Source organism: Microcebus murinus, chromosome 4 (assembly GCF_040939455.1).
Source record: "Microcebus murinus isolate Inina chromosome 4, M.murinus_Inina_mat1.0, whole genome shotgun sequence".
NCBI lineage: Eukaryota > Metazoa > Chordata > Mammalia > Primates > Cheirogaleidae > Microcebus > Microcebus murinus.
This window is the reverse complement of record NC_134107.1, coordinates 12,066,353-12,092,367: the sequence shown is the minus strand read 5'-3', so window position 1 is coordinate 12,092,367 and position 26,015 is coordinate 12,066,353. Positions and strand designations below refer to the sequence as shown.

General features: G+C 54.8%; 1 protein-coding gene across 1 annotated transcript; it reads left to right on the top strand.

The window, feature by feature from the left end:
• The first annotated feature begins 1,778 nt into the window (after positions 1 to 1,778).
• On the top strand, positions 1,779 to 26,015 carry EHD1 (EH domain containing 1). The gene is made up of 6 exons (XM_012778003.3): positions 1,779 to 1,872; positions 3,027 to 3,453; positions 6,828 to 6,925; positions 18,807 to 19,219; positions 22,760 to 22,924; positions 23,382 to 26,015. The coding sequence occupies exons 1-6, from the start codon at positions 1,845 to 1,847 to the stop codon at positions 23,904 to 23,906; spliced, it is 1,656 nt and encodes a 551-aa protein (XP_012633457.1). The 5' UTR covers positions 1,779 to 1,844; the 3' UTR covers positions 23,907 to 26,015.

Below are 26,015 nucleotides of genomic sequence, written 5' to 3'. Positions count from 1 at the left end.
CCCAGCAACTCTCCCTAGAGGCCGAGCCCAAGGCCATGGCTCCTGCTGCGAGGCCTTGCGGTGTGGAAAGGATACCCTTCTGGCCAGGCCAGAGATCCTGGCATGCAAAGAAACAGATTTCCTCGTTTTTTTACCTTGTTCTGGCAAAATGGATCTGTTGCAGTCTCATGACTGCAAGAACAAAAATCTGTGCTTATATGCAAACTTTCTCAGTGGAAAGAATGAACCACTCCTCGTCCCAGAGAGAAATCTATGTGTTTTTGGCTTTTCCCAGCCCAATTCTTCTGCTATATTTGGAGAAAAAACTCCCTCTTTATTATTTTTTTTAAAGTTGCCTTTGGGGACCTTGTAGACACTTCCCTAGACTAGGCCATGACAGGACTGAACTTCCAGGGGAGGCAGGCTGCAGCAGACCTCTTTCTGCTGGATGAGGGCAGCCTCTAGGAGACCCAGGGGGACCCGAAGGCTGCACTTGCTGGGAATTGAATGAATGTGTCTGTGAACTGAAGAAGAAAACACTCAGAATGAGGGATGGACATGGTTTCTGAGACAAAAGGGAAATTGAAGCCTCCATCAGTCTGCGCTGGACCCAGGTAGACAGGCCGAAAGTGAAACAGTAGAGAAACCAAAAGTGAAATGGTTCATTTATATTTTATAACATTTTCCCACCAAACAGAAACCATCCTACTCAAAGAACACAAAGAAAATTAGGACATTTTCACAATCAGAGGCACGACAAGATAAAGAAGCTGCCTAGGACCTGGGTGCCAACTCCATGAAATTGGAGGAACTAATTCCTGGCCACTTGAACCTCAGTAGAGTGAGACAGAGCTCTTCTTCCAGTCTTTCCAGCTCTGTGGAGAAGTCAAGTGGCCATACATAACAACAGGGCCCAGGTTTCATTTATAAATAACCCGGGAACATTTTGTTGTTTTCAGTTTTCTGGCGCTGGGTTTTCCCAGCACACAAGGCTCTGGGGAGATGTGAAAATCATGGTGGGTCAGTGTGAGTGCTGCGGGGCTCAGAGCGGCCTCATTGAGACATGGAACAACTGCTTCATTCAGGATCCCTTCCCCCACCTCCCATTTTTCCTAGACCCACCCAAAGATTGCATCTCCAGGGTGGATCCCCCATACCACTGTGTAGGAGCTAAATCCTTCGGCTTCTAAGGCTGACCCAGGAAGTCTGGACTGGGCCCCCACCCCACCCCAGGCTCCTGGCCAATTGGCATGCAGCCTCTGGTGACAGCCCCTGCCTAGCGGCCTCAGTATCCTCTTATGGAGAATGCCAAAAAAAGTCTTGATGGCTTCTGCACTTTACTATGATTGATGAAAAGAATGTTAATGAAATCCCAAATAAAAGCAGTAAGTCAGGGACCTAAGATTGCAGGCAGGGCTGACATTTGCTCTCCAGTGGTTAGGGAGGAGCAAGAGGGGAAGGCAATCAAACTAACGTTATCTATTCCCTCAGAAGGTTCAGAGGCCAGATCCTACAAGGGCTGGGTGACCAAACCTCCTACTGTGTTCTCTCTGGATCCCACCTGACTTGGCTCTAGTTCCTGCCTCTGTCCCCTTAGCCTGCCAGACTGCATTCTTCCCAGATATAGGCACCCAGCCCTCTAGTCTTCCACACCTCCCCAAAGCCAGAAAATTGGACAACTGGCTTTCAAGTTCCCAGGTTCATCTTAGATCTCTCCAAGAGCCCATGGGCCCCCCTCCCATACTTTGGTGTTCTGATACTGGTTACCTAACAATCACAGTCCCTAAAGCTCTGACATCATCTACTGAAGATTCAGCCTGGACAGCCAAGGGGGTATATGTGTGGCCAAGGATGATGGCGGGGGCATGAGCCCAATGGAACAGCCAGGAACTGGTAAGAGGGGTGGGACATAAATCAGAGTAAAAGATGGTAACTGGTGGTGACCCTGAGAGGAAAGCGGAAGTATTTGGGTTTTTAAATTTCCCCCTAAGTTCCCACAAGATTGCACTGTTGCCCCCACATTTCCCTTCTCCCCACATAGGGAATTTCCGATCTCACTTCCTCAAAGCGCAAGTGGCCAGAGGGCCTCAACTTCCTCTTTATGACCTCCCGCCCTGCCACAGCTGCAGTCTCTCTGGGGAAGCCTTCTCTTCACCCCCACACGTCAAATGTCACGTATGTCCTCCATCGCTTGTCCCTCTCCCAATCCCAGTCCCGTCGGCCTGAGGAAAGGTCAGGCCTTTTGCTGCCAGTTAGACTTTCCCCATCGGCTCCTTCTCTCTCCCCATTTTTTTTTTCCTGGTCACCACCCCACTTGGGATTCTCTACTCCATCAGCTTCCCCTGCTACCTCTTTCCTGTCTCCCCCTCTGCAAAGTAGATAAAAGATGAGGGGACGAGAGGAATGTGTCAGAGAAGCGCGAAGGAGAAGAGGTGCCGCGACCCCGGGGCCTCCGATGCTTCCGGGGATTCTGAGCCGGTGGGAGGAGGACGGTTCACGGGGGCAACTGCGGGTGGGACGCGTAGTCCAGGAGCTGCAGTGTCTAACTGGGTTCTTGCGGAGCCAACCTGCAGGGTGCGGGGGCTCACGAGTGCTGGAAAGCGCCTAAACCCCCTCCCCGCCTTTCCAACCGCAGTACTTCCGCTAGCAGCCCCTTGAGGGGCGGGGCGAAACAGGTGCAGTTGCCACAGCACCCCGACCAGGAGCTCGCGAGATTTGGAATCAGCCAATGGGAGGCGGAGGAGGGGAGGACGTGGCACGGAGCTAAGGGGCGGGGCCTGGGGCTCCTTCCTCCCCTCCCATTCCCCGCTGCTCAGGCGGCGGCGGCACCAGCGGGATCGCAGGACCGATCCTATAAAGGGCGCTTGACGGGGCGCGCGCTCCACTTGGCTGAGGGCGCCTCCCCGGGCTGTGCCGTGCGCCTGCGCAGTGTGGGCCGCTCCCCGCCCCCTGCCCCGCTGCTGCCGCCTGCTGTTTTAGTCGGCCGGCCAGGCCCCGCCTCGGCTCCGTGCCCTAGCCCAGCTCTCAGCCGCCGGTCTGCCCCGCAGCAGCCAGCCCCGTCTCCAACAGCATGTTCAGCTGGGTCAGCAAGGATGCCCGCCGCAAGAAAGAGCCGGAGCTCTTCCAGACTGTGGCCGAGGGGCTGCGGCAGCTGTACGCGCAGAAGCTGCTGCCCCTGGAGGAGTACTACCGCTTCCACGAGTTCCACTCGCCCGCGCTGGAGGACGCTGACTTCGACAACAAGCCCATGGTGCTCCTCGTGGGCCAGTACAGCACGGGCAAGACCACTTTCATCCGGCACCTGATCGAGCAAGACTTCCCGGGGATGCGCATCGGGCCCGAGCCCACCACCGACTCCTTCATCGCCGTCATGCACGGCCCCACCGAGGGCGTGGTGCCGGGCAACGCGCTTGTCGTCGACCCGCGGCGCCCCTTCCGCAAGCTCAACGCCTTCGGCAACGCCTTCCTCAACAGGTACCCACCCCTTGTCACAGGATGCGGGAGGCGCTGCTGGGACACTCGGGCCCGACCCTCCCGCGGCTGTGGCCCCCGCCGTCCTTTGTCTCCAAGGCCCTGGTGAGACCCTCAGCGACCACTCTCTGGGACGAGCCCTGCCTCTTTTCACAGAAAACCCACCCGGGAGTCTGGGAGTGGGCCTTGCCGGCTCCGGCTTCTGTGGCCCCAGAATCTTTCAGGTTATCAGTTTAACTCCCAAACCCCCAGCAGATCCTAGCCCCACTTCCCTCAGAACAGGGCCGTGGTAGGAGGGTGAGGCATTCCTGTTTGCTCTTCCTAGGTCTCCACCTCCTGCCCCACACTGGACACTACGATTCATTCAAATCAGCCCCTCACTACCCTGCCTTCAGGGCTCTGCTTAAGTGTCCTGGGAAAGCACAAACTGTTAGCCATTACCTTTGCTGGTGTGGTATCTCTGCTCTACCTTCCCTAGGACGGTGGTTTTGTGTAGGAAGGACAAGGAGATGCTGCTGTGGCCTGCTAATTTGGGGGCAGCCCTGGAGGCTGGGGACTGATGGGGTTTGAACACTTCCAAAGGCAGCTCTCAAAGGTCAGTGCTGCCTTGAGGAGCTTCAGGAAGCAGCATGAGGTAGTGGCACTGGGAGCCCTGAAATTATATTCCAGCCCCAAGTCCCTCTGTAGATGAAATAAGATGTTCCTTAACCTGGCCTCAGTTTCCCCAATTAAATAAGTAAGACCTGCCTCCCCATGAATCCAAGATTCATACCCTCGTGATGCCATGAATGAAGCACAATGGCTCCTCTCGGAGAAGAAGTCACTTTTCTATAAAGGATCTCAAGGCATCCCATCCCAACCCCCCAGGGAACATACCAAAGGACTTCACAGACCCTGCCCTCTCTGCCACCCCCATTCAAGGAGTGACTCCACATGCCTTTTCAGTTAGGGGAAGAGCCTAGGAAGGAATCTGAATCCTGCCTCCTAGGTCCCCGCCCTTCATGACCACATTCCTTTCCAGACACTGTCCAGCCCCACAGCGAGCCAGTGCCAGGCCTATCTCCATGTGCAGAGTTGACCTTCAGTGTTGTATTTTTGCCCCCTCCAGGCATGTCAGCTTGTCCTCTTGTTTTATGGCTGTTGGTGTTTGTATGTCAGGGCCACACAAACACCAAACAACCCTTTGGGCTAAGGGTCCTGAAGAGAGAGGCTGGATCCTCTTAGCCTTGAGCGATTTTGTAATGCTTGAGTCAGGGTTATGCATCAGCCAGATAGTGTTCATTGTACCCAGATCTCCTGTGTTTTAACATTTTTGTGTCTGTAGATAGGCAGTTGGCTCAAACCATAAGCTGGGGAGAGCCATTTGATCTTGTGGAAAGTTTGGCTGCTGTGCTGGAAAGTCTAAGCATTAGGTCTCTGCTTCCACGCAGAACTCTGGGAAGCCATAAGGAAGGGTCACTGTACCTGCCTCTGCTGTCCTTAGGTATTCACTTTTGATTGTAAGCGCAGACCAGTTTTGAAAGGAGAAACAGGGCACATGACTGGTTCTCTGAATTTGGAAACCCAGAGTTTCAGAGTTGGGAGGATCTTAGCATCTCAGCAACCCTCACCTTGTTGGTTGAGGAAGCTGAGTGCCCAGGTGACTGGTCGAGGCCTCCCTTTAAGTTTATGCAGCACTCACTGCCTGGCCTTTGCATGGCCAGTTACTGCCCGCTGTTGCTTCTACCCGGAAAAAGAGCAGTTCTGTTTAGGAGCACTTGGTCCAAAACAGGCACTTTGATGACATGGGTGCCACAGGATCTGAAAGCAGCACGTTTTTATTTCCTTCTTGCCACCACCTCATCTTCAGAGGGTCCATCCTGAACATGGATGGCGCTGCCAGAGGGGTCCTTGTCAGCTGGAGCCGAGGCCTGGAGCCATGTCAGTGTGTATAGTGCGGGGAGTGCCACCAGGCTGGGGAGGACACAACAAAGGGGGCTTTTCTCTGGCTGATACAGCCTCTCTTCAAGAGACCCATTGAGTCATGGACTGGACTTTCCGGCCTTTTTCCCCTGAGTGTTGCTCTAAGAATAAAATCAGATGGAGCAGACCCAGGCAGGGCGCAGTCAGGGTGTCCTAAGAACATCTTGTGAAAACTCCTCCTTGCATAACTGGGACTGCCCTCTTGTAGTGTGAGATAAAATATGCCTCCTTGTTGGTGAAAAGATGGGATTGGTGCATCTTTACTGCCTGCTGCCTTTCTTGTTTTCTGCCACACTCCCTGGGCTTTGCAGAGCAACTGTTTCTGGGTCCTACAGTTGTTGTCTCGCTGGCCAGGCTCATTTTTATGTATGTTACTTCCCAGAGCCAGTTTGACTTCCAGTCCTCCTAGTGGCTCCTGTCCCTAGCAGCTCTGCTGCTGGCACTAGTGAGGGTGAGGTCCAAGGGCTGTTTACCCTGTGGGTCAGCTGGTCTTGCTCTGCTGCACTTGCAGGCAGCACCTCTCACCCTGGCCAGTTGTCCCCAGCCTGTGGGCCACTGGTCACTTGGGGGAAGGTGACCAAAAGGAGAAGCTAATCAGCTCAGATTCCTCCCCCTATTGGAAAGGCTTTGAGTCTGTATCTACAGACAATGGGTTAGTATTTTCTTTGCTCACATAACTTTTTCAGAGAAGTGTTTAAAGGAGCTTTTTCTGTGTCCCGTAAAGAATCCCTGCTGTCAGTTGAGACAGCCCCTTGCTGTTCTGGACTGTTCTAAGCTTAGTGTGGAACTCAGGCAGGCATAGCTGAGCCCTCGGCCATGAGTCACCAGCTCTCCGCAGCCTTGTTCTCTCTCGGCCTGCTTTGACTTTGAGAGAGCGATGGACTGTACTTCCTCGCCCACTGTCCACCAGCCTGTGTGGCCTCCTGGCTTTTACTGGCCACCCATTGCAGCTAGGTGAAAGGGCAAGACTGGCCCTTTTGGCAAAAGGAAGAGACTGGCTCTTTTTGGCTTGTGGAAGTTTCGCCAAGCAGTTGAAAACATTAACTTGGAGTTCCAAGGTCCGAGTGTCACCCTCCTGTTTCCTTTCTGAGTTGCAGGGTGACCTAGGCTCACACAGTTTTCACTAACAAGTCAGCAGGTTGAAAATTGAACTCTGGAATTCTGGGGGAAAGCAGATGTGAGGGAAGTGCTGGCGTGGGTCATTTCTTGCCTGCTGGTTGCATGCCCAGTTAGGAAAGTACCTCTAATTTGCTGGCCACCCCCGGAAACTGAGATGACAGAAAAGCTCCTATGAACTCCTTGCTTCTGGAGAGGAAGCCAGAGATGGAGACAAAGTCCAGAAAGCCCTGTTAGTGCATCTGCAGCAGTGATAACGCTGTCTTGACGTCTCACTTCTGGCTTTTGCTCTCATGTAGGTTCATGTGTGCCCAGCTGCCCAACCCAGTCCTGGACAGTATCAGCATCATTGACACTCCTGGGATCCTGTCCGGGGAGAAACAGCGCATCAGCAGAGGTAAACAGGTCCTGGCCACAGCCCGGGGCACTGGTGTCGTCAGACTCCTTCTATCTGATGTCTGCGACCTGGTTCAGATCTGCCCTTGAGATTTCTTCCAGCCCCAGGCTTTTGAAAAAAGTAGGTCCAAGCGAGTACCCATTTTACATGAGTCTCTTAACCTCCGCAGTGCTGCACACATGGAGGGGACAGGAGCTGCTTTCTCCCTTGCTCGCTGTGCCCAGGTGACAAGAGCAGCCAAGGAGAGACCATAGCCAATTTTGTGCCACTGTCGTGCTTTCAAACCCATGAGGCATGCTGAGAACAACAGGATCGGGAGACAGGGCCTCAGGCCACACGGTGAGGGCACAGGAAATGGCTTACTACCTGTGCTACCATCCAGCCAGCACCCTGGTTCCCTGTGGCTCACTTGCTTTAGCTTGTGTTTAAAAGCTTTGCCTTCCAAAGCCGTCTAAATTCCTAATAGAGTCGAGCAGGACTGTGAGGGAGCCAGCCAAAAGGAGAAGTTAGCAGAAATTTGCTGAAACTTTTAGGGGCTAGTGGAAATTTGCCTAGCTGTCGATAGTCAGCAGCCTCCCTGGGTGAGGTTTCCATGCTATAGATTAGTGCTAGGCCCATTCCAGGTGTGTAAACTCCTACCTGGATGTCACTGAACTTTTTTGAAGATCTGGTTTGGGATGAGCCTGACCTGGGTCATTTATCAGCCACTGCCCCTTTTTGTAGAAGGGCAGGGCGCTTTGGGAGCTGGATGCCTTCTGGGAGGAGCTTGAGGGCACGTGGCTGGTACCTGGCAGGTAAGGAGTGGCATCTGCAGCTACCAGTGTGAGAATGGAATAAGACCAAACTCAAAGAGAGGTTGAGGACTAGTGACCAGGTTTGTTTATCATTAACTTGCAAATGTTCCTGCGTCCCTTTCTTCTAGAATGCCCGGTGGTAGTGAGCCTTGTAGCCTGGGATTTGGGGTGCATGTGTGTCTCTCTGCTGGGGCTCTGAGGGGGTGCAGGCTCTGTTCTTGGTGCTGAGAAACCTCGCTTCTCTTTCTTTCCAGGCTCGTGGGCCCTGTCAATGTGGGATTGCATCAGAGTGTACTGAAACTGCTGTCTCTAATCTGGTCGCAAAGCTGCCAATTAAGCTTTTAGGTTCTTCCACCCCTGGTGATAGTGACAGTCCTAGGAGTTCAAGGGAGGAGATTTGGGGACCTGTTTTTTAAAGAGTGAGGGCTATTTTTTTTCTTTCTTACCGCTATTATTGTTCCAATCTGATTTTTTAAAAATACCTGTTAAGCAAAAGACTTGTCATTTGCCGCAGCAAGGCTAGAGAGTCTGAATAAGTTACTCTTAAAGAGAGACAAGCACAGAGGGAATGTGTTCTCAGTCTGCCTCCAGGGCCGAGGTATTCTGGAGGGACTTTGTTTAAGGCTCTATTGAGGTGTCTTTCAGTAGCAGAGGGGGCTTCTCTGTCAGGGGCCCTGAGATAGAGAGGCCCTGGCGGGCAGCTGGTGTGTACACATCCTGGGGGAAGGGACAATAGCGCACAAGAAGAGGTTTATCTGGCCAGAGTGCCACTGCTCAGTGTTGCTTTGGAGCCGAGTTAAGTATTCAAGGGGAAGGCTTTAGGGCTCTGGAGGCCCCTATTGTCTCAAAAAGGAACTCAGAAAGAGCTGCTTTCCACCAGTGATGGGAAGGTCCCCTGCTGGACCGGCTGGGACACTTCTTGCGTGTCCTCAGAGCTTAGCAGGCTGAGCAGCTCAGACTGTACGTCTGGTTGTGTTGAGTGCCCTGGACCCTGCCTGCTGGGACGTTCCCTCTGCTTCCTTTCCTAGTTAGGAGAGACAGGCAGTGGTGTCTACACTTGCTGTTTGGGGGACAGGCCCCAAAGCAGCGCTCGAGGTGTAGGCTCCACAGTCAGTGGACCACCAAACAGGATGTGTTTCAACTAGGGGCTAGGGAAGCCTCGGGTGTGGCAGGTGGTCCTGGTCTTCAAGTTGCCCGTGCAAACGACAGATTGGAGGAGTGAGCTGTCAGTACTCTGCCTGTGGGGCCTGCCTGTCCCCTCTGGGAATAAGGTGTGGCCCCTCTGGGTTCCTGAGCTGCCAGGCTCCCCTGAATCCACAGAAGGCCTCCCAACTGCATTGTGGACAGGAAGGGGGGTGGCCGAAAGAGGAGCACATGGCTCCAGTTGGAGGAGGGTTGCACAAGGTCAGACTGATTTAACTAGACTATTTCTTTCCCTCCATAGTCCTAGAGGTCTTGGTTTAAACGCATCTTACTTGCTTGGGCATGGTGGTGTTCACCTGTAGTCCCAGTTACTGGGGAGGCTGAGGCGGGAGGATTGCTTGAGCCCAGGAGTTCATGATCAGCCTGGGTGATATAGCAAGACCCCATCTCAATTAAGGGGAAAAAATAAAATAAAATAGTGTTTGACCACTATACAATATATATGTGTAATGGGGAAAAAGTTACCCAGTTGGGGTTTGGTGTTTTGTCCTCAGAAGGAAGACCGTCGCTGGGTCCCTCTTGGAGGTGCTGGTGTGGACTCCAGGGCGGAACTGCTAGGTGACTGGGAGGAGTGGACTTAGCCTTCCTGGAGCCACGCCCATCAGTCAGGCAAAGGCTCGTGTCGCCCTGTCCAGCGGAGGAAGTCAGCAGGGCAGTGCATTCCAGGCCTGGGCTGGCTGCCTCCTGCTCCCTTTGCTGGTGGCGTGGAAAGCAGGTGTTTCCCTCAGAAAGATAGGGCCACAGCACACGGGGCCCGGCAAGCGGCACGCCTTCCCATGGCCCGCCAGCCCCATTCCCTGGGAACAGACGTCCTTGTGGAGACTGCATGTGCACAAACGTTGCTAATGACATTTACTTCCATTTCCCACCCTCACTGGCCTGGCCCCTCCTGGCTTCTTTTCACCTTGTTGCCTAATGTGTGCAGGAAATGCTGTGTGCAAAGATAAGGTAGGACACCCGGAGCAGTCAGGATGCGGCCAGGCTCTGTAAGGGACGCTGAGCCAATCTGAAGAGGAGGGGGCCCCTGCCCGGGTCTCGGGCCGCTCTTGCCCTTGTGCTAATCTTCTGAGTGACTTTAAAGATAGCACTCTCCTGTGTCAGCAGAGAAAGGTGGCCTGTGGGCACAGCGTTCATTCGTGACTGATAAAGGGCATTCCAAAGGGCAGCTGGGGTGCGGCGGGGCCACCATCCCCGCACAGTCACAGTGCAGTGGAGCCTGGGAGTAGGCTCTACCCACAGCTAAGCTGGAACTTCCGTGCCTCAGTTTCCCTCACGGAAGTTGGGTCATTGGGGGCTGGGAGACCTGGCCGGCTTTGTGCCTGACTTTTGCTGGCCCCGCCAATGGGCTCCATCGCGTATCACAGCAGCTGCATCTGTGCGGAAGCCACTGCGTTTCAGAGGAGGAAACCGGTTTAGGAAAGTTGAGTAATTAGCCTAAGATGACACAGGCTAGCAAGCGTTGGCCTCAGGATTCGAACCCAGGCAGGGGCTGTGTATGTACATACCACAGTGCAGCTGAGAGAGGGCGCTTTGGTGTGAAGGAGTCCCGAGAGCTTGGATTAGACAGACTTTGACCCTACGGGGTCGTTACTGTGGCGGTTTGGAGCTCTCCTGAAGTGTGCGGAGCCCACGCTCGGCTTCTCTTCCAGCCAAGGTCGGACTCCTAGTCCAGAAATGGACCTGAGGTCTGGGGCCTTGAATGACATTGCTGGTATCATCTTCCTTTTCCCTGTTTCCTGCCTCCAGCCAGAAATGGCCCCCAGGCCGCCCAGGGAGTGGCACTTGGAGCCCTGGCCCAGGGTTGCTGGTTCCCTGGGTTCTCATTTGCCCTCTAACTCTATCCAAGGCTAGGAGCCGTCCTCATCCTTAATAGTTGACAGGCCCCCCCCCCTTGGCCCAGACTCACAGCTGTGTGGCCTGGAACCCTCTGACCCAGAGGTGGAGCTGCTCTGTAGACAGCCCTCCTCCTGCTGCCGCCCCCAAGGTGCCCCAACGCCAGCAGCCCTCTAGGCCGCTGGTTCACCAGGGCGCTCTGCAGACCTTACGGTGTTCCAGGGGTTTTCCGGAGGCTCTGGGCAAGGCCAAATGCTGTGTCCCTCTTGGATTCACAGCATCCACAGCACACATATAACAGAAGGTTCAAATCCCACGTCAGTATTTTAGGAGCTGAGTGGCCCCAGGGAGTTGCCATGACCCCTGGGAGCGGCGTCAGTGCAGTGGGCATAGCAATACCAGCCTCCAGAGCTATTGCCGAGTACAGACACTCACTTGTGTAGAGCTCTTGCCTCGTGCCTGGCACACAGTTAAGTGTGCAACAGATGTCAGCTGACTGATAATACAGAGACTGAAACATCCAGGGTGCCCCAGGCGTTGATGAAGGAGACCCGTTTTCTGTGTAACCTGGAGGGGGATCCTCAGGGCAGCGCTGACTCTACCAGGTCTTCCCTTCAGGCTCCAGGGCCGCCTCTGGGCCCTGCAGCTTCCGGCCTCCATGCACCCTCCCAGGCCTTCAGCTCAGCCCCTGCGCCACTGTTCCCTCCCCTGGTCCGGCAGACCGGAGTGCTAGGAGGCTGTTGGCCACGCCGTGGCGGAGGAGGCGGCGGCGTACCAGGCTGTGCCTGCGGCACCTGTTCCCAGGCTGCGAGCAGCGCGGGCGGGGGAGCAGCTGGCGGGGTGCCGGCACACGCCGTTTATATTTGGAGGACGAGGCATTCGTCATGCATGTGAAGTGGTCCTTGCCCACACATCCATCAGAATCTGAGCTTCTTGAGCCCAAAATACAAATCCTGGGAGTAAATAAGAGCAAACATTTACGAGGTGCTCACAGCATGCCAGGCTCAGCCGATCCTCCCAGCAGCGCTCCCAGGGGGAAGCCGGCTGTCTTCCAGCCATAGGTGGAGAGACTGGGGACTGAGGCTCCAGAGGCAAGTGGCCTCTGGGGTCACACAGCTGGTTTGTAGGAGACTCAGGATGGAGATGCGGGCCCGATTCCAGCATCTGCCTGTCCTTCCTCCGTTCCCTCTTTGGCTCACTTTAGGCCCTGCCTGTCGAGGTATGTCACGTACAGTAGAACCTTGGCTGGTATGCTGCTCAGGGAAGCAGCCGGGGCCACCCCCACAGCCACAATAGAGAGTACTCCTGTCACCCAAAGTTTCCCCATGCCTCACGTAGTCACTTCTGGTCCCAGGCAGCCCACTGACACTTGTCCCTAAATTTTATCTTTTCCAGAATGTCACATAGACATTCAGCATGAATCATACAGAATGAAGCCTTAGTGTCTGTCTTCTGTCACTTTGCCGGATGTGTTTGAGACACATCCACGTGTTTGAGATTATCAGTGATTTGCTCCTTTCTGATGCTGGGCCGTGTCCTGTCGCAGGAATGTTCACCTGTCAAAGGGCATTGGGGTTGTTTCCAGCTCGGGGCAGTTTTAAAGTAGCTGCTGTAAACATTTGTGTGCAGCACTTTGGGTATGTGTTGTCATTTCCTTGGGTAAGTACCTAGGGTAGGAGGACCCTGACTTGTCACCTCTGTGCTACCCTTGAAAGGCCCTTCCCTTGAGAGCTTCAGCTTGAGGAAGTTCAGGAACAAATCCTCCCAGTATAGATTCTTCTGGGTCCTGAATCTCTGTCTCACTCTCCCATGCTGCTTTCTCCTGGGCCTGGCCCGAGTTGGAAACCTGTGTGATGGGGAGACCAGCGAGAAATACCGAGGCCCACGCAGCTTGAATGGCAGGAAACAAAAGTCAATTGGAGACAAATCCTCTATTGTTTTGTGTTTTAGAAACTTTTGGAATGTATGAAGCAAATTTCCCCCCAGCTACTGGCACTACCTGCATTTTGGAGGGTGCTAGGGTAGGGCTCCCTCTGCCACCTCTCCTGGGTGGCGGGAGGCAGGAAGGTGGCCCCTGTGAACAGGGCGGCCAGCCCCTGGGGATGGTCAGGTGCCTCCTGAGCAGAAGGGGCCTGGAGGAGGCTCAGGGGGAACAGCCACTGTGGGAGGCGGCCCTCGGCCTGCTGCCCGGGGCGCCATGCACACACTGCCCGAGGTGTCAGGCAGCCGAAATGGCTCAGCCTGGTTGCCCAGAATGACTCTCTTCTTTCTTCCCTCTTGCCCCTCTCCAAGGACTTCTTTCTTTCTTTCTTTCTTTTGATCGTGGTAAAATATACCTAACATAAAAGATTTGCCATTTTATCCATTTTTTTTTCTTTTTTTAAAATTCTACTTTTCTGGCAGGGCATAGTGGCTCATGCCTGTAATCCTAGCACTCTGGAAGGCCAGGGTGGGAGGATTGCTTGAGGTTAGGAGTTCAAGACCAGCTTGAACAAGATGGAGACCCTGTCTCTACTCAAAATAAAAAAAATTAGGCCAGGTGCGGTAGCTCACACCTATAATCCTAGCTCTCTGGGAGGCCAAGGTGGGTGGATTGCTCGAGGTCAAAAGTTTGAAACCAGCCTGAACAAGAGCGAGACCCCGTCTCTACTATAAATAGAAAGAAATTAATTGGCCAACTAATACATATAGAAAAAATTAGCCGGGCATGGTGGCACATGCCTATAGTCCCAGCTACTTGGGAGGCTGAGGCAGCAGGATTCTTGAGCCCAGGAGTTTGAGGTTGCTGTGAGCTAGGCTGACACCATGGCACTCATTCTAGCCTGGGCAACAAAGTGAGACTCTGACTCAAAAAAAAAACAGAAAAAAATTAGCCAGGCATGGTGGCACGTGCCTGTAGTCCCAGCTACTCGGGAGGCTGAGGCAGGAGGATTGCTTGAGCCCAGGAGTTTGAGGTTGCTATGAGCTAGGCTGATGCCACAGCACTCTAGCCTAGGCAACAGAGTGAGACTCTGTCTCAGAATGAATGAATGAATAAATAAATAAATAAAATAAACTACTTTTTTCTTTTTTGCTTTTTTTTTTTTTTTTTTTTTTTAGCCTAAATTGGAGCCCTCTATATCCATTTCAACCACTTTTAAGTGCACAGTTCAGTGGCACTAAGTATAGTCACAGTTGTGCAGCCATTACCGCCATCCAGCTCTGGAATTTTTTTCATCCTCCCAAACTGAAACTCTGACCCCATTAAATGCTAATTCCCCTCCCTCACCCTGGCCCTACATACATCCTACCTTCCGCCTCTATGCCCTTGACTCCGCTGGCTTCCTCCTGTACTTGGAACCCTACAATGGGGTCTTGGCCTTTTGTGAGGGCTTGTTTCACTTAGCCAATGTCTCCAGAGTCCCAGCTTGTCCTGCAGCTCAGGTGGTCCCTGGTGGGTCTGGCTTTACTCACTGAAGTTACTCACTCTGCAGGTGGCCGTTTCTTTCCAGCCCACAACCCTAGGCCGTGTTTTCTGTGTCATTAGTGGAGCTACAGGTGTCAGCTTTATCACTGCCACCCCTACCTTGGTGGGGATGTCCCCCTTTCTCACCAAGCACACAAGCACCAAGCACTCTTCCTCCTGCTGCACAATAAGGAAAATTGCTGTCGAAGGAGGTGGTGTCTGACTCCTGTTTCGACCTCCAGTATGTCCCAACAAAGGCTCATGGCCTTGGGCAGTGCTGAGGGCGCTGGCCAGCCCTGTTCTGTGCTTATTACCTGCGCTGAGCTCCAAGCCCTAGGGTGGCTCGGTGCTGCCTGTGTGGTTAGCCCTCGGCACCCCTTGAAACCTGGTGAGTGAGGCGCATCCAAGGGCAGTGAGGGGCTGGTTGATGGTTTGCAGCCACATGGGCCCACACCTGCAATGACATGGCACCGGCCTGAGTGCTGTGGCCCTTTTTGTCACCTATAGGTATGCTTGGCCAGTCACTGTGTCTCCCTCTCAGTAAAAGTGTGAGTGTTCTCTGTAATAAACAGGAAATTTCATTCACCTGCAAAAGAAGGGACTTAGCTCTGTTGACTTGAACTTGAGGCGAAGGCCAGTGACTGGATTTGGGGGTGGGGTGGGGCAGGGGGCGGCTCTGGCTGGGGCTCATGGACTAAGGACTGGCAGAGAGTTTGAATATTCTTCCTCCTTTCTCTCCCTTTCCCGAGAGGCCTCTTCATCCAGCAGGAGGAGGGAGTGAGGCCACACTGGGTGGAGTTTGGAGGGTGACCTCAGCTCCCCAGGCGCTGTCCTGACTCCTAGGCCAAAGCCAACACGGCCAAGCACAGCCCATCAGGGTGTCCTGTTCCCAAGAACTGGGTTTTGGCATCGCTGCCTCCCCAGCTGTGTGAATTCTAGTTTCAGCTCGGGCCAGTCTGAGGACGGTTTGAGGAGGGGAGAAATGCGGCCCCTTTTTGCTGAGCGAGGAACCGCTGTTCAGTCCTTGCGTCATCCATTTTTAAGTGCTGATCTGTGTTCTCAGACCCGGCTCATGGTCGTGATAGCCGTGGGCCCCCGGCAGGCCCCACAGGCTCAGCTGGATGGCCCTGGTGGCCCCAGGGCAGCAGGTGACCTCTCCTTGCCCCTGCTTCCTGCCTGCTGGCCCTGGGCCTTCCCCTCTGGTTTTCTCCTGATTTTTTCCTCTCTGGGCGTCCCCTCCTGTGGTTCTGGGAGTTAGGGCGCCTCAGAGACCTTGTACTTTATTTTTATTTATTTATTTATTTTTTTGAGACAGAGTCTCACTTTGTTGCCCAGGCTAGAGTGAGTGCCGTGGCGTCAGCCTAGCTCACAGCAACCTCAAACTCCTGGGCTTAAGCGATCCTGCTGCCTCAGCCTCCCGAGTAGCTGGGACTACAGGCATGCACCACCATGCCCGGCTAATTTTTTCTATATATATTAGTTGGCCAATTAATTTCTTTCTATTTATAGTGGAGACAGGGTCTCGCCCTTGCTCAGGCTGGTTTCAAACTCCTGACCTCGTGCAATCCGCCCCCCTCAGCCTCCCAGAGTGCTAGGATTACAGGCATGAGCCACCGCGCCCGGCCAGAGACCTTGTACTTTAGAACCAGCAGCTGGCACGGGGCTGACCTGGCACATGCTCGCTGCCCTTCCACACCTTCTGGGCACGAGGGATCTGGGCCGTCCACACGAGCCTCTGGGAGGCTGACGGGGCTTCCCTGCCCAGCCCGCAAGGCCCGGCGCCATCCCGTGAAGAGCCTCTGCCCTCGAGGGGCTGTTTCTGTTTCTGAGCAGAGTGCCATGTGTCCCCAGTGTACTGGGGCAGGAAAACCGTTGCAAATCACTGCTCTGGAGAGGCTGCCCATGCTGTGTTGACCAAAGCGGTGGATTTGGGGCTTTCCTTGCGTTTTAGTGACTTTCCTTCAGGACAAAAGCTGGTCTCTGGCCTCAGAGCCGAGCGTGGTGAGGTCCCAGGCCACTCGGCCCGTGTTCCCTCAGCAGGTCTGCGGGGGCTCCGGTGCGTTACCTCAGTCGTCCTGCCTGTAACGCTAAGAGAAGGGCTCGCTGTTTGGGTTTTACAGGTGGAGAAAGCACTGAAGAGTTAGGAGAAGAACTTGAGGTCACAGAGCCAGTGGCCGTTGCTGGGAGTTGAGTGCAGAGCCGTCTTATTTATTTATTTTTTTTATTTATTTTTTTTTTTTTGAGACAGAGTCTCACTTTGTTGTCCAGGCTAGAGTGAGTGCCGTGGCGTCAGCCTAGCTCACAGCAACCTCAAACTCCTGGGCTTGAGTGATCCTTCTGCCTCAGCCTCCCGAGTAGCTGGGACTACAGGCATGTGCCACCATGCCCGGCTAATTTTTTATATATATATCAGTTGGCCAATTAATTTCTTTCTATTTATAGTAGAGACGGGGTCTCGCTCTTGCTCAGGCTGGTTTTGAACTCCTGACCTTGAGCAATCCGCCCGCCTCGGCCTCCCAAGAGCTAGGATTACAGGCGTGAGCCACAGCGCCCGGCCAGAGCCGTCTTATTTAAATGCCCGCGTTCTTTCTGTGTGTCCCAAGTGCGGAGAGAGGCTCAGCATCCTGTGGCTTTAGGCGCATAGATGACTCTGAGGCACACTGGAACCTGGGGGCCTGGCAGTGGGGACATTTGTCTCAGACCCTGCAGGTGGAGGCCGCCTCTCGGGCAGCGCAAACTGTGGACTTGCCTTCAGCCCGGGAGGGCTTCCCAGGCGGGGGCAGCCTGTGCCTCGGCGCTGCCTCCCCAGCTTGGGGTGGCTAATCAGCAGGTTCCTCACCAGGGGGACACTGGGGCTGCCCTCCTCCTGTCACTGCAGTTTGCTCTGGGCCTGGCTGCTACCTTTCCTTGATACGTTGTCCTTTTTTTTTTCTTTGCGCTTCCTGTCCCCTGCAATCTAGAGAATACATATCTAAATCCCCAGTGTTTCCCATAGGGGATGCCAGGAGCAGGCCGTGGGGGCGAGGAGCTAGGTTTTGGCCAGCAGCTGGGCCGTGTCCCAGACTGTTCTCCATAGGAGTGGCTTCTCTGGCTTTTTTCGGGAACTTGACTGCTCTCTGGGAAGTGCCTGGTGGTTATTAAGAGGGCTGGTCTACATTTAGGGTAGCCTGGTACCTGTGGATAGACTGAGCCAGGGACAAAGAAGCTTGCTCAGAATCAGAGGGGCCGTGCACCTCAGGGGCTAGGTCTCAAGCTCCCCACAGATGCTAGGCCACTGTTTCCACAGGGTCTTCCTGCCTCTTCTCAGTATTCCTAAAAGGTGAGGACAAAATTTTCACTTTTTCCGGAAGCAGTGGAAGAAGTAGAAACATTTTGAAGAGCCGTAGTTGTCAAATAGGACACAAATTACACTGCTGTTACAGAGACCCAAAAATCATTGGCTTAAATCTGATATCCAGTAGTTTATGTGAAAAATAATTCCAAGGCTATCCTGAACATGCAGCTTTTATCTCTGAACCCAAAGTGGTTGCTCCAGCTCCTGTTATCACATCTGCATCCCAGTCTTCAGAAGTTGAGAAAACGACAAAGGGCTCATGTACCTTTTCTCGTTTTTTTCTGCTGCAAAGGAAGCTGAGAAATGCAGCCTGAAGCAAGGAGGCCATGAGTCCAGCTGAAATGAGATAGTTCCATTATTAAAGGAGGAATTCCGGTTAGCAGTCTCTGCCACAAAGGACACAGTTCACTTTAGTGGGTGGGCCTTAATTGGGCCCTAATGGGTTGGTGGGAAACAGCATAGAATAGGGTTTAGAACTAGAGTCTGTCTAGCCCACCCGCTTCATTTTCAAAAAGTGTTTAAGACCTAGAAAGGAGAAGTGGTTTGTAGCACTTCCTGCACTTGTTGTAGAGCAGAGGTCAGCAGACTTTTTCTGTAAGGGTCAGATAGTTAATATTTTCAGCCTTGCAGACCTCATGGTTTCTGTCACAATGACTGAACTCTGCTATTATAGACAAAAGCAGCCATAGACAATACAAATGAGCTTGGCTGTGTTTCAGTGAAACTTTATTTACTTAAACAGGTGGTGGGCCAGGTTTGGTCCCTGAGCTGTAGTTTACCAACCCCTATAGCAGTTAATAAATGAGATTCCTGCAAAGTAGGGAGCCTGGGACATAAGCACTGAACAAATACCAACTGCAGTTACTGCTGGTCTGTGTTGTCACTGCTGTCCAAGGGCACATGGCTGGCAGGTGGCACCCCCTGAGTCTGCTCTACCCACCATACTGTGCTGAGCCGTGTTGCTGGGGTCTCCTCACTCTTGTCTTGCCCTAGTACGACCCACCTTAGCCAACTTGGACTTGGCAGCTTCCTTTGCATTAGCATCTGTTTATGCCAGGTGCTATGTGGGTGAGGGTACCACATGGCAGGTACAGAAACAGGGGCGACCTGATGAGCCTGCTTTCAGCGTGCTGTGCTGTGCAGATGAGTGCATTGTGAGAATTTATAAAATGACCTCAGACTGAGAAATACTAGGCCAAGTTAGAAATACAAGAGCCATCAGAGCAGCCAGGCCCCTCGGTGCCTCGAGCTCACCCTTCTCCTCTTCCTCAGGTTACGACTTTGCGGCTGTCCTGGAGTGGTTTGCCGAGCGGGTTGACCGCATCATCCTGCTCTTCGACGCCCACAAGCTGGACATCTCTGATGAGTTCTCGGAAGTCATCAAGGCCCTCAAGAACCACGAGGACAAGATCCGCGTGGTGCTCAACAAGGCCGACCAGATCGAGACGCAGCAGCTGATGCGGGTGTATGGGGCCCTCATGTGGTCCCTGGGGAAGATCATCAACACCCCCGAGGTGGTCAGGGTCTACATCGGCTCCTTCTGGTCCCACCCGCTCCTCATCCCCGACAACCGCAAGCTCTTTGAGGCCGAGGAGCAGGACCTCTTCAAAGACATCCAGTCTCTGCCCCGAAACGCTGCCCTCAGGAAGCTCAATGACCTGATCAAGCGGGCGCGGCTGGCCAAGGTAGACCCAGGGCCGAGGGGAGCAGCCTGTTGCCCGTTGGGACTTGGGGGCTCTAGGACTGGCACCGAGGGCCCCAGGATTGCCCAAGGCCCATCCCAGCCTGCTGCACGGCCACACCTGCCTTGTGCTGTTTCCATGTGTGCAGAAACCAGTCTTCTGTGCGCACCCATGGTGCAGCCTGCCTGTCTGACATCCCTTTCCTGGCCTCCTCTTAACCTGTTCTGTTTGTGGTTTGTGCCCCAAGTACTTAAGGAAGGATTTGAACATACTTACAACATAGAAACAGCAAACAGGAAGTCACCACTGAGGCAAAGGAGGCAGCCCCGGAAATGGAGTGTTTGGGGGACATAGGTCTGAACCTCATGGGCTTCCCTCTTGGGGCTGTTGAGCACTGAAGTGCCACCAGCACAGTGCTGGGTGCTGGGGACACAGCGAGGAGGAATGCAGCCCCCAGCCTAGCACTCCCCAGCCCTCATGGGGAAAACGGGGCATGCACAAAAAATAAGCATTGGTTGTGTGTTGTCCAGGGCGAGCACGGGGCACTGCAGGCGCCGACAGCTGGGCAGCTGTCCCGGTGGGGTAGAGGGGCTGGGAGGCCCCGGGCGGGAGCGGATGTTGAGGCTGGGTTGGAAGCAGCTAGTGAGGAGAAAGGGCACCAGCCAGCCCAGAGAGCACGCAGGGTACTGAAGCCTGGCTTACGGTGGGGTGGCATCCGCCCACGCAGGCCTTGTAAACCTTCCTCACCCCTCAGGGAAGCACAGGCCCTAGGTACCTGCTGAGTCACTCAAGAGTTTGGAATCTCAGTGGCTGGCCGCGTACTCGAGGGAGAGCCCAGGGTGCTGGTGCTAGAAAATGAAGGTTCATGCCACCAGCGGACCCTCCAAACACAGAGGGACAGAATGCGTCCCCTTAGAGCGTCTGACTTTGGATAGCACCACATCATGAGCCAGCCCAGATACGTCACTGTGAGGAATAGTCCCAACTGTGGCTGGGGTTGGCCCTTTGGACGGGAGTATTTGACATGGACTAAACAGCCGGAAATGACCAAGTCCAAACAGTGGCGTTCGGGCAGGGTGTGCAGCTGTGCTTTCAGACTCAGCACAGGGCTCAGGTGTTGAAGGGCGAGACTCTGGCCGCAGCTCCCCTGCCAGGCGGGGTCAGAGCTCGGCTCAGGAGCTGCCCTGTCAGCACTGGCTCTCCAGTGAGAAGCAGCAGAGAACAGGCACTCACCCCTGCCTGTGGAATGCAGAGAAGGACCAGGGCAGACATCGTGTGGGTGCTGAGCCCCCGCAACAGCCTGTGGCCAAGGACGCAGTCCTCCAGGCTCCAGGGAGCCCATGGCCCTGCCTGCGCTGGGTGGGGCAGAGGTGTGGCGGCTCCGCAGTGGCTGGGACAGTGGCCCTTACACCCACTGTCTCGAGCCCAGAGCATCCAGTGGCATCTGGGTGCTGCTTGGCGCAAGGAACTAGCGCTGACCATTTGTCCTGTGCCGTTGCTGTGGCTCCACTTTGTGACCCAAAGTGCCCGTGGCCGGCAGCTTCGCAGCCTGTTGGCCCCACAGTGCAGGTCTGAGCCACCTGCCCTGCTGAGATAGAATCTGCGTGTGACCCGAGCCCCTGGCAATCTGCGCACAGGAGCACGTCAGGTCCTGCTCTGGAGGGTTCAGGGCTGAATGTTTTTCAAGATATCTGACTTCTAGCTGTGGCTCACACCTTGTAATCCTAGCACTCTGGGAGGCCAAGGCGGGCAGATCCTTTGAGCTCAGGAGTTCCGAGACCAGCCTGAGGGAGAGCGAGACCCCATCTCTACTAAAAATAGAAAAAATTAGCCGGGCATGGTGACATACGCCTGTAGCCCCAGCTACTTGGGAAGCTGAGGCAGGAGGATTACTCGAGCCCAGGAGTTTGAGGTTGCTGTGAGCTAGGCTGATGCCACGGCACTCTAGCCCAGGCAGCAGAGTGAGACTCTGTCTCAAAAAAAAAAAAAAAAAGAAGAAGATATCTGACTTCCAGAGCCTCCCTGTGGAGTGGATTCTGAGAAAGGAACCCGTAAGAAAACCCCAGTGACTGAACCCCAGCCTCAAAGGACTAAAGATGTCTTAAGTGGGGGGTATGGCCCTGGCTGAGTCCCACCCAACCTCCTTCAAGGACAGGCAGGACTAAGGGCAGGTAAGGGACCCCGGAGAGGTGGTGTGTGACTGCCTGCCACAGGCATACTGAGTCCCTGCGCCTGGAAACCCTGCCATGTCTCAACTGCTTCCTTTTCCTGGAGTGAGTGGCGCTCTGCCCTGACACTCACTGGTCCGTGCAGGGCAGAGTGGCAGCTGCTGCTCTCTGTGACCTGCCTGTTATGGCATCTCCAGGAGATCCTCGATGGGGGCCAGGGGCCGCAGTCCTTCATGGCTGGATGTCACTTGGCAGGGCCGAGGGATCTGAGGCTGGGCTGCTCTGGAGGGTGCCAGTGTTCCCGCCGCTGTGGGGAACCGAAGGGTGTGCCACCCTTAACTCTGCCTGAGCAAGGTACTGGAGCTTAGATAGCGCTCGAAACTGCTGGGAAAAGCCTTTGTGGGATTTTTCTAATCCTTCGTCATCCCGGAGCTGTCAAGATGATAGAGTGGGGCGTAGCTCAGGTCCGCTGGAGTTATGTGAGCTCTCCACCAGCACCCTGCAGGGATTGGCACGTGCAGCCCTCCCCCCCCCAGCTCTGCAGGTGGGAGGGGCGGCTGGGGGGAGGGGGAGGAGCAAGCCGCCTTGGCAGTCAGGTTTTTTTTTTTTTTTTTTTTTTTTTGAGACAGAGTCTCACTTTGTTGTCCAGGCTAGAGTGAGTGCCGTAGTGTCAGCCTAGCTCACAGCAACCTCAATCTCCTGGGCTTGAGTGATCCTTCTGCCTCAGCCTCCCGAGTAGCTGGGACTACAGGCATGCGCCACCATGCCCGGCTAATTTTTTTATATATATATCAGTTGGCCAATTAATTTCTTTCTATTTATAGTAGAGACGGGGTCTCGCTCTTGCTCAGGCTGGTTTTGAACTCCTGACCTTGAGCAGTCCGCCCGCCTCAGCCTCCCAAGAGCTAGGATTACAGGCGTGAGCCACAGCGCCCGGCCGGCAGTCAGGTTTTGATCCTGGCTCTTCCTCGTAGCAGCCAAGCACCCTGGGCAAGGCCTCCCACCTGCCAAGGTTGAAGTCACCCCACCCCTCGGGCCTCGTGGCGCTCAACACACGGCTTTCTCTTGGTTGACACACTCAGTTTTCCTCTTCCTGGACCCTAACGATGTCTTGTGCGGGGCTGTTGTCTGTCTTCCGTTTCCAGTGGGTTTTCCTCTCCTTTCCTCCCCTCCACCCGTGGCAGTGGTGGCGGCGCCCTGTCCACACTGTGTCTGCTCCTGGGCCAGCGGGTCCCACTGGGCAGCAGCCACCTGGAGCTCGATTGCTCGCACTTCCTGTTCCTGAGAGCGGGCAGCGGCAGTGTCCTCGGAGGCTCCCTCAGGCCGAGGGCACATGCCAGGGAAGCACCTGATGTCTGCCCTCCGGTCCCCACAGGTCCATGCCTACATCATCAGCTCCCTCAAGAAGGAGATGCCCAACGTCTTTGGGAAGGAGAGCAAGAAGAAAGAGCTGGTGAGCAACCTGGGAGAGATCTACCAGAAGATCGAACGGGAGCATCAGATCTCGCCTGGGGACTTCCCGAGCCTCCGCAAGATGCAGGTATGTCTGTCCCGAGCGTCCCTGGGGCCATCAGGGAGCCGGGAGGGCCCAGGGCGCTCGCTCTGGAGGGAATCCCAGCTCCATGGGGGAGGGCTGCCCAAAACGGAAGCAGCTGGGTTAATCACCATCACCCCACCCGAATCAGAGTTGACCAGGCAGTGACACTGAGCATGGGAATGTGGTGACTCACCTTGCGTGGGGGGACAGGGCTGGGCTGTGCCAGGCCCTCTGCCGTGACCTGTCAGGTAGTCCTCACCACAGCGCTGTGAGGGAAGTGCTGCCGATGCCTCCTGTTTACAAGTTAGGGAGCCGCGGCCCAGCGGTGTTACCCAAGTTGCTCAAGCTGGGAAGTGGGAGACCAGCTCTTTCTACTTGAGAAGCCCTCACTTGTGCCATCGGCCTGGAGCCTGGGAGGGGCCGTCCTTCCCAGTGCTCGTCTTCGTCCTCCCACCCACAGGAGCTCCTACAGACCCAGGACTTCAGCAAGTTCCAGGCCTTGAAGCCCAAGCTGCTGGACACAGTGGATGACATGCTGGCCAACGACATTGCCCGGCTGATGGTGATGGTGCGCCAGGAGGAGTCCCAGATGCCCTCGCAGGCTGTCAAGGGCGGCGCCTTCGACGGCACCATGAACGGGCCCTTTGGGCACGGCTATGGTGAGGGGGCCGGCGAGGGCATCGATGACGTCGAGTGGGTGGTGGGCAAGGACAAGCCCACCTACGACGAGATCTTCTACACGCTATCCCCCGTCAACGGCAAGATCACGGGCGCCAATGCCAAGAAGGAGATGGTGAAGTCCAAGCTGCCCAACACGGTGCTGGGGAAGATCTGGAAGCTGGCCGACGTGGACAAGGACGGGCTGCTGGACGACGAGGAGTTCGCCCTGGCCAACCACCTCATCAAGGTCAAGCTGGAGGGCCACGAGCTGCCCGCCGACCTGCCCCCACACCTGATCCCACCCTCCAAGCGGAGGCACGAGTGACTGAGTGACCGGCCTCGCCCCAGCCACCCGCCATCTCCACACCACCCAGCAGGCAGAGGCCTGGGAGGCAGAGACTGGGGGGAGGGGAAGGCTCACCATTTCTCAAGGTCCATAAAGACTGAGCGGATGTTTCCTCAGCTCTTGAAAAGGAAAACCGCCATCTTTCTTTTAAGGCTGTCCTGGGCCCGGCGGGGGAGGCAGGGGCGATGCTCAGATGTGAATGATGGAATTTTGTGCACAAGAACTATGGATATTTTTAATATATAACGTTAGAGGCACGTTTTTTCTTGCCTCCTGCTCTGTCTGACAGCCCCACACACACACAGCCTCTGTCCCCTCCTGACCTTCCTCCGCCCTGGCTTTGGCTGGACGGCACGTGCGGTGACTGTGCCCACAGGGGAACTGGCTCGCTCCTTCTGGCAGCTGCCAGGCCAGGGCTGTGTGGACAGGAAGCTGAGGGTTGCTTCAGGGGCAGTGGCTTCCTCCCTCGCCCAGCTCTGCCTCCTCCTGTGTTCTCGGTGAACTGGGTTCTTGTGCCTTCCCCCTCCTGGGCCCCCTGGGCCTGGCTGCTCTTTCCTCCCAGACCATCCAGCCCTACACTCCACCCCAGCCTGCCAGTCACAGAAGCAAGGCCCAGCCACCTTTGTCTCTCTGGGGGGTTTCAGGGAGGGGTGAGAGAATGTCTTCCAGAAAAATATATAAGCTAGTTTTTGTTCTGTAAAGTGACACCTTTCATACTTGACTAAATTTTCCAGCAACTTCCCAGCCACTTGTTCAAAAGCTGTGATTTTTGTTCCCCACATTCCAGCCTGGGGCAACTCCACCCAGGAGCCATTAGATGCTGGGTCCTGGGGAGCACGTCCCTCCAGGGACCCCAGAGTTATGTCCTGGCTGAGCCTGTCCACCTGGAATGTTCTCCCCTCACTGTCCTGGAGCTTTCTCATGTGCCCCTCCCCCACCTTTCAGTGGGTGGTGGATCCTCACGAATGGTTTGGTGAGGGTAAGAGGAAGCCTGAGGCTCAGCCTGGGCCTAGTGTCCAGACAGCAGGGCCCTAGGGAACCACCTTCCATTTTCATGCCCTTCCTTTCCTGCCTTCCTCCTCCCTGGCTGAGCAGAGGAGGGGATGTGACTTAGACGACCTTAGAACGACTGCCCCAGGCTGAGCAATAAGAAATGAGCTGCATGGTGGTCTGAGCCCCTCACTCTGCTTCATCTGGGGAACCGACGCACTCACCAGCCCCTGGATGGCAGTGGGTGGCTGTCGGGCTTGGTGGCGCTGAGGCAGGTGGCGCGGCCCTCATGCTGCACGTCCGGGCTCCTCCAGGCCTGGCAGAGGTAGGGGACCCACAGCCTTCTGATTTCAAGATTGTTTGTTCTTGGCCTGGCGCAGGGGCTCACGCCTATAATCCTAGCACTCTGGGAGGCTGACAGGGGCGGATCGCTCAAGGTCAGGAGTTTGAAACCAGCCTGAGCAAGAGTGAGACCCCCGTCTCTACTAAAAATAGAAAGAAATTAATTGGACAACTAAAAATATATAGAAAAAATTAGCCGGGCATGGTGGCAGGTGTCTGTAGTCCCGGCTACTCTGGAGGCTGAGGCAGAAGGATCGCTTGAGCCCAGGAGTTTGAGGTTGCTGTGAGCCAGGCTGATGCCATGGCATTTGCCCAGGCAACAAAGTGAGACTCTGTCTCAAAAAAAAAAAAAAAAAAGATTGTTCGTTCTTAAGCACCAAAGGAGGCAAGAAAAGCTTCATCTTTCTCTGCTGCACCCCTTTTAATAAAACGATTTGTTCTGTAAAATTTGGATTCAGTCAAAAGGCTGTATTTAACAACCCAGAAGGCCACATGTGGCCTTAAGGCCACAGGTTCCCCACCCCTGCCAGGGGTCCAGGGAGTGGCCTCCCCTCTTGGCCCTAGCCAGCCAGAGTCTCCAGGAACTGGCCTGTTACCTCCCCAGCCCTCCGGCATATGGTTTTAGTGAGGAGGGATGCAGACAGGTCCTCCCCGGGAAGTCGCTGTGTAAGGTGCAGCAGCTTGTTCACACTCGCCTATGGGAAGAAAGTGACTGAAGACTTCTTCCTTGCATTAAAAAGTTTTAATTGTGCTGAA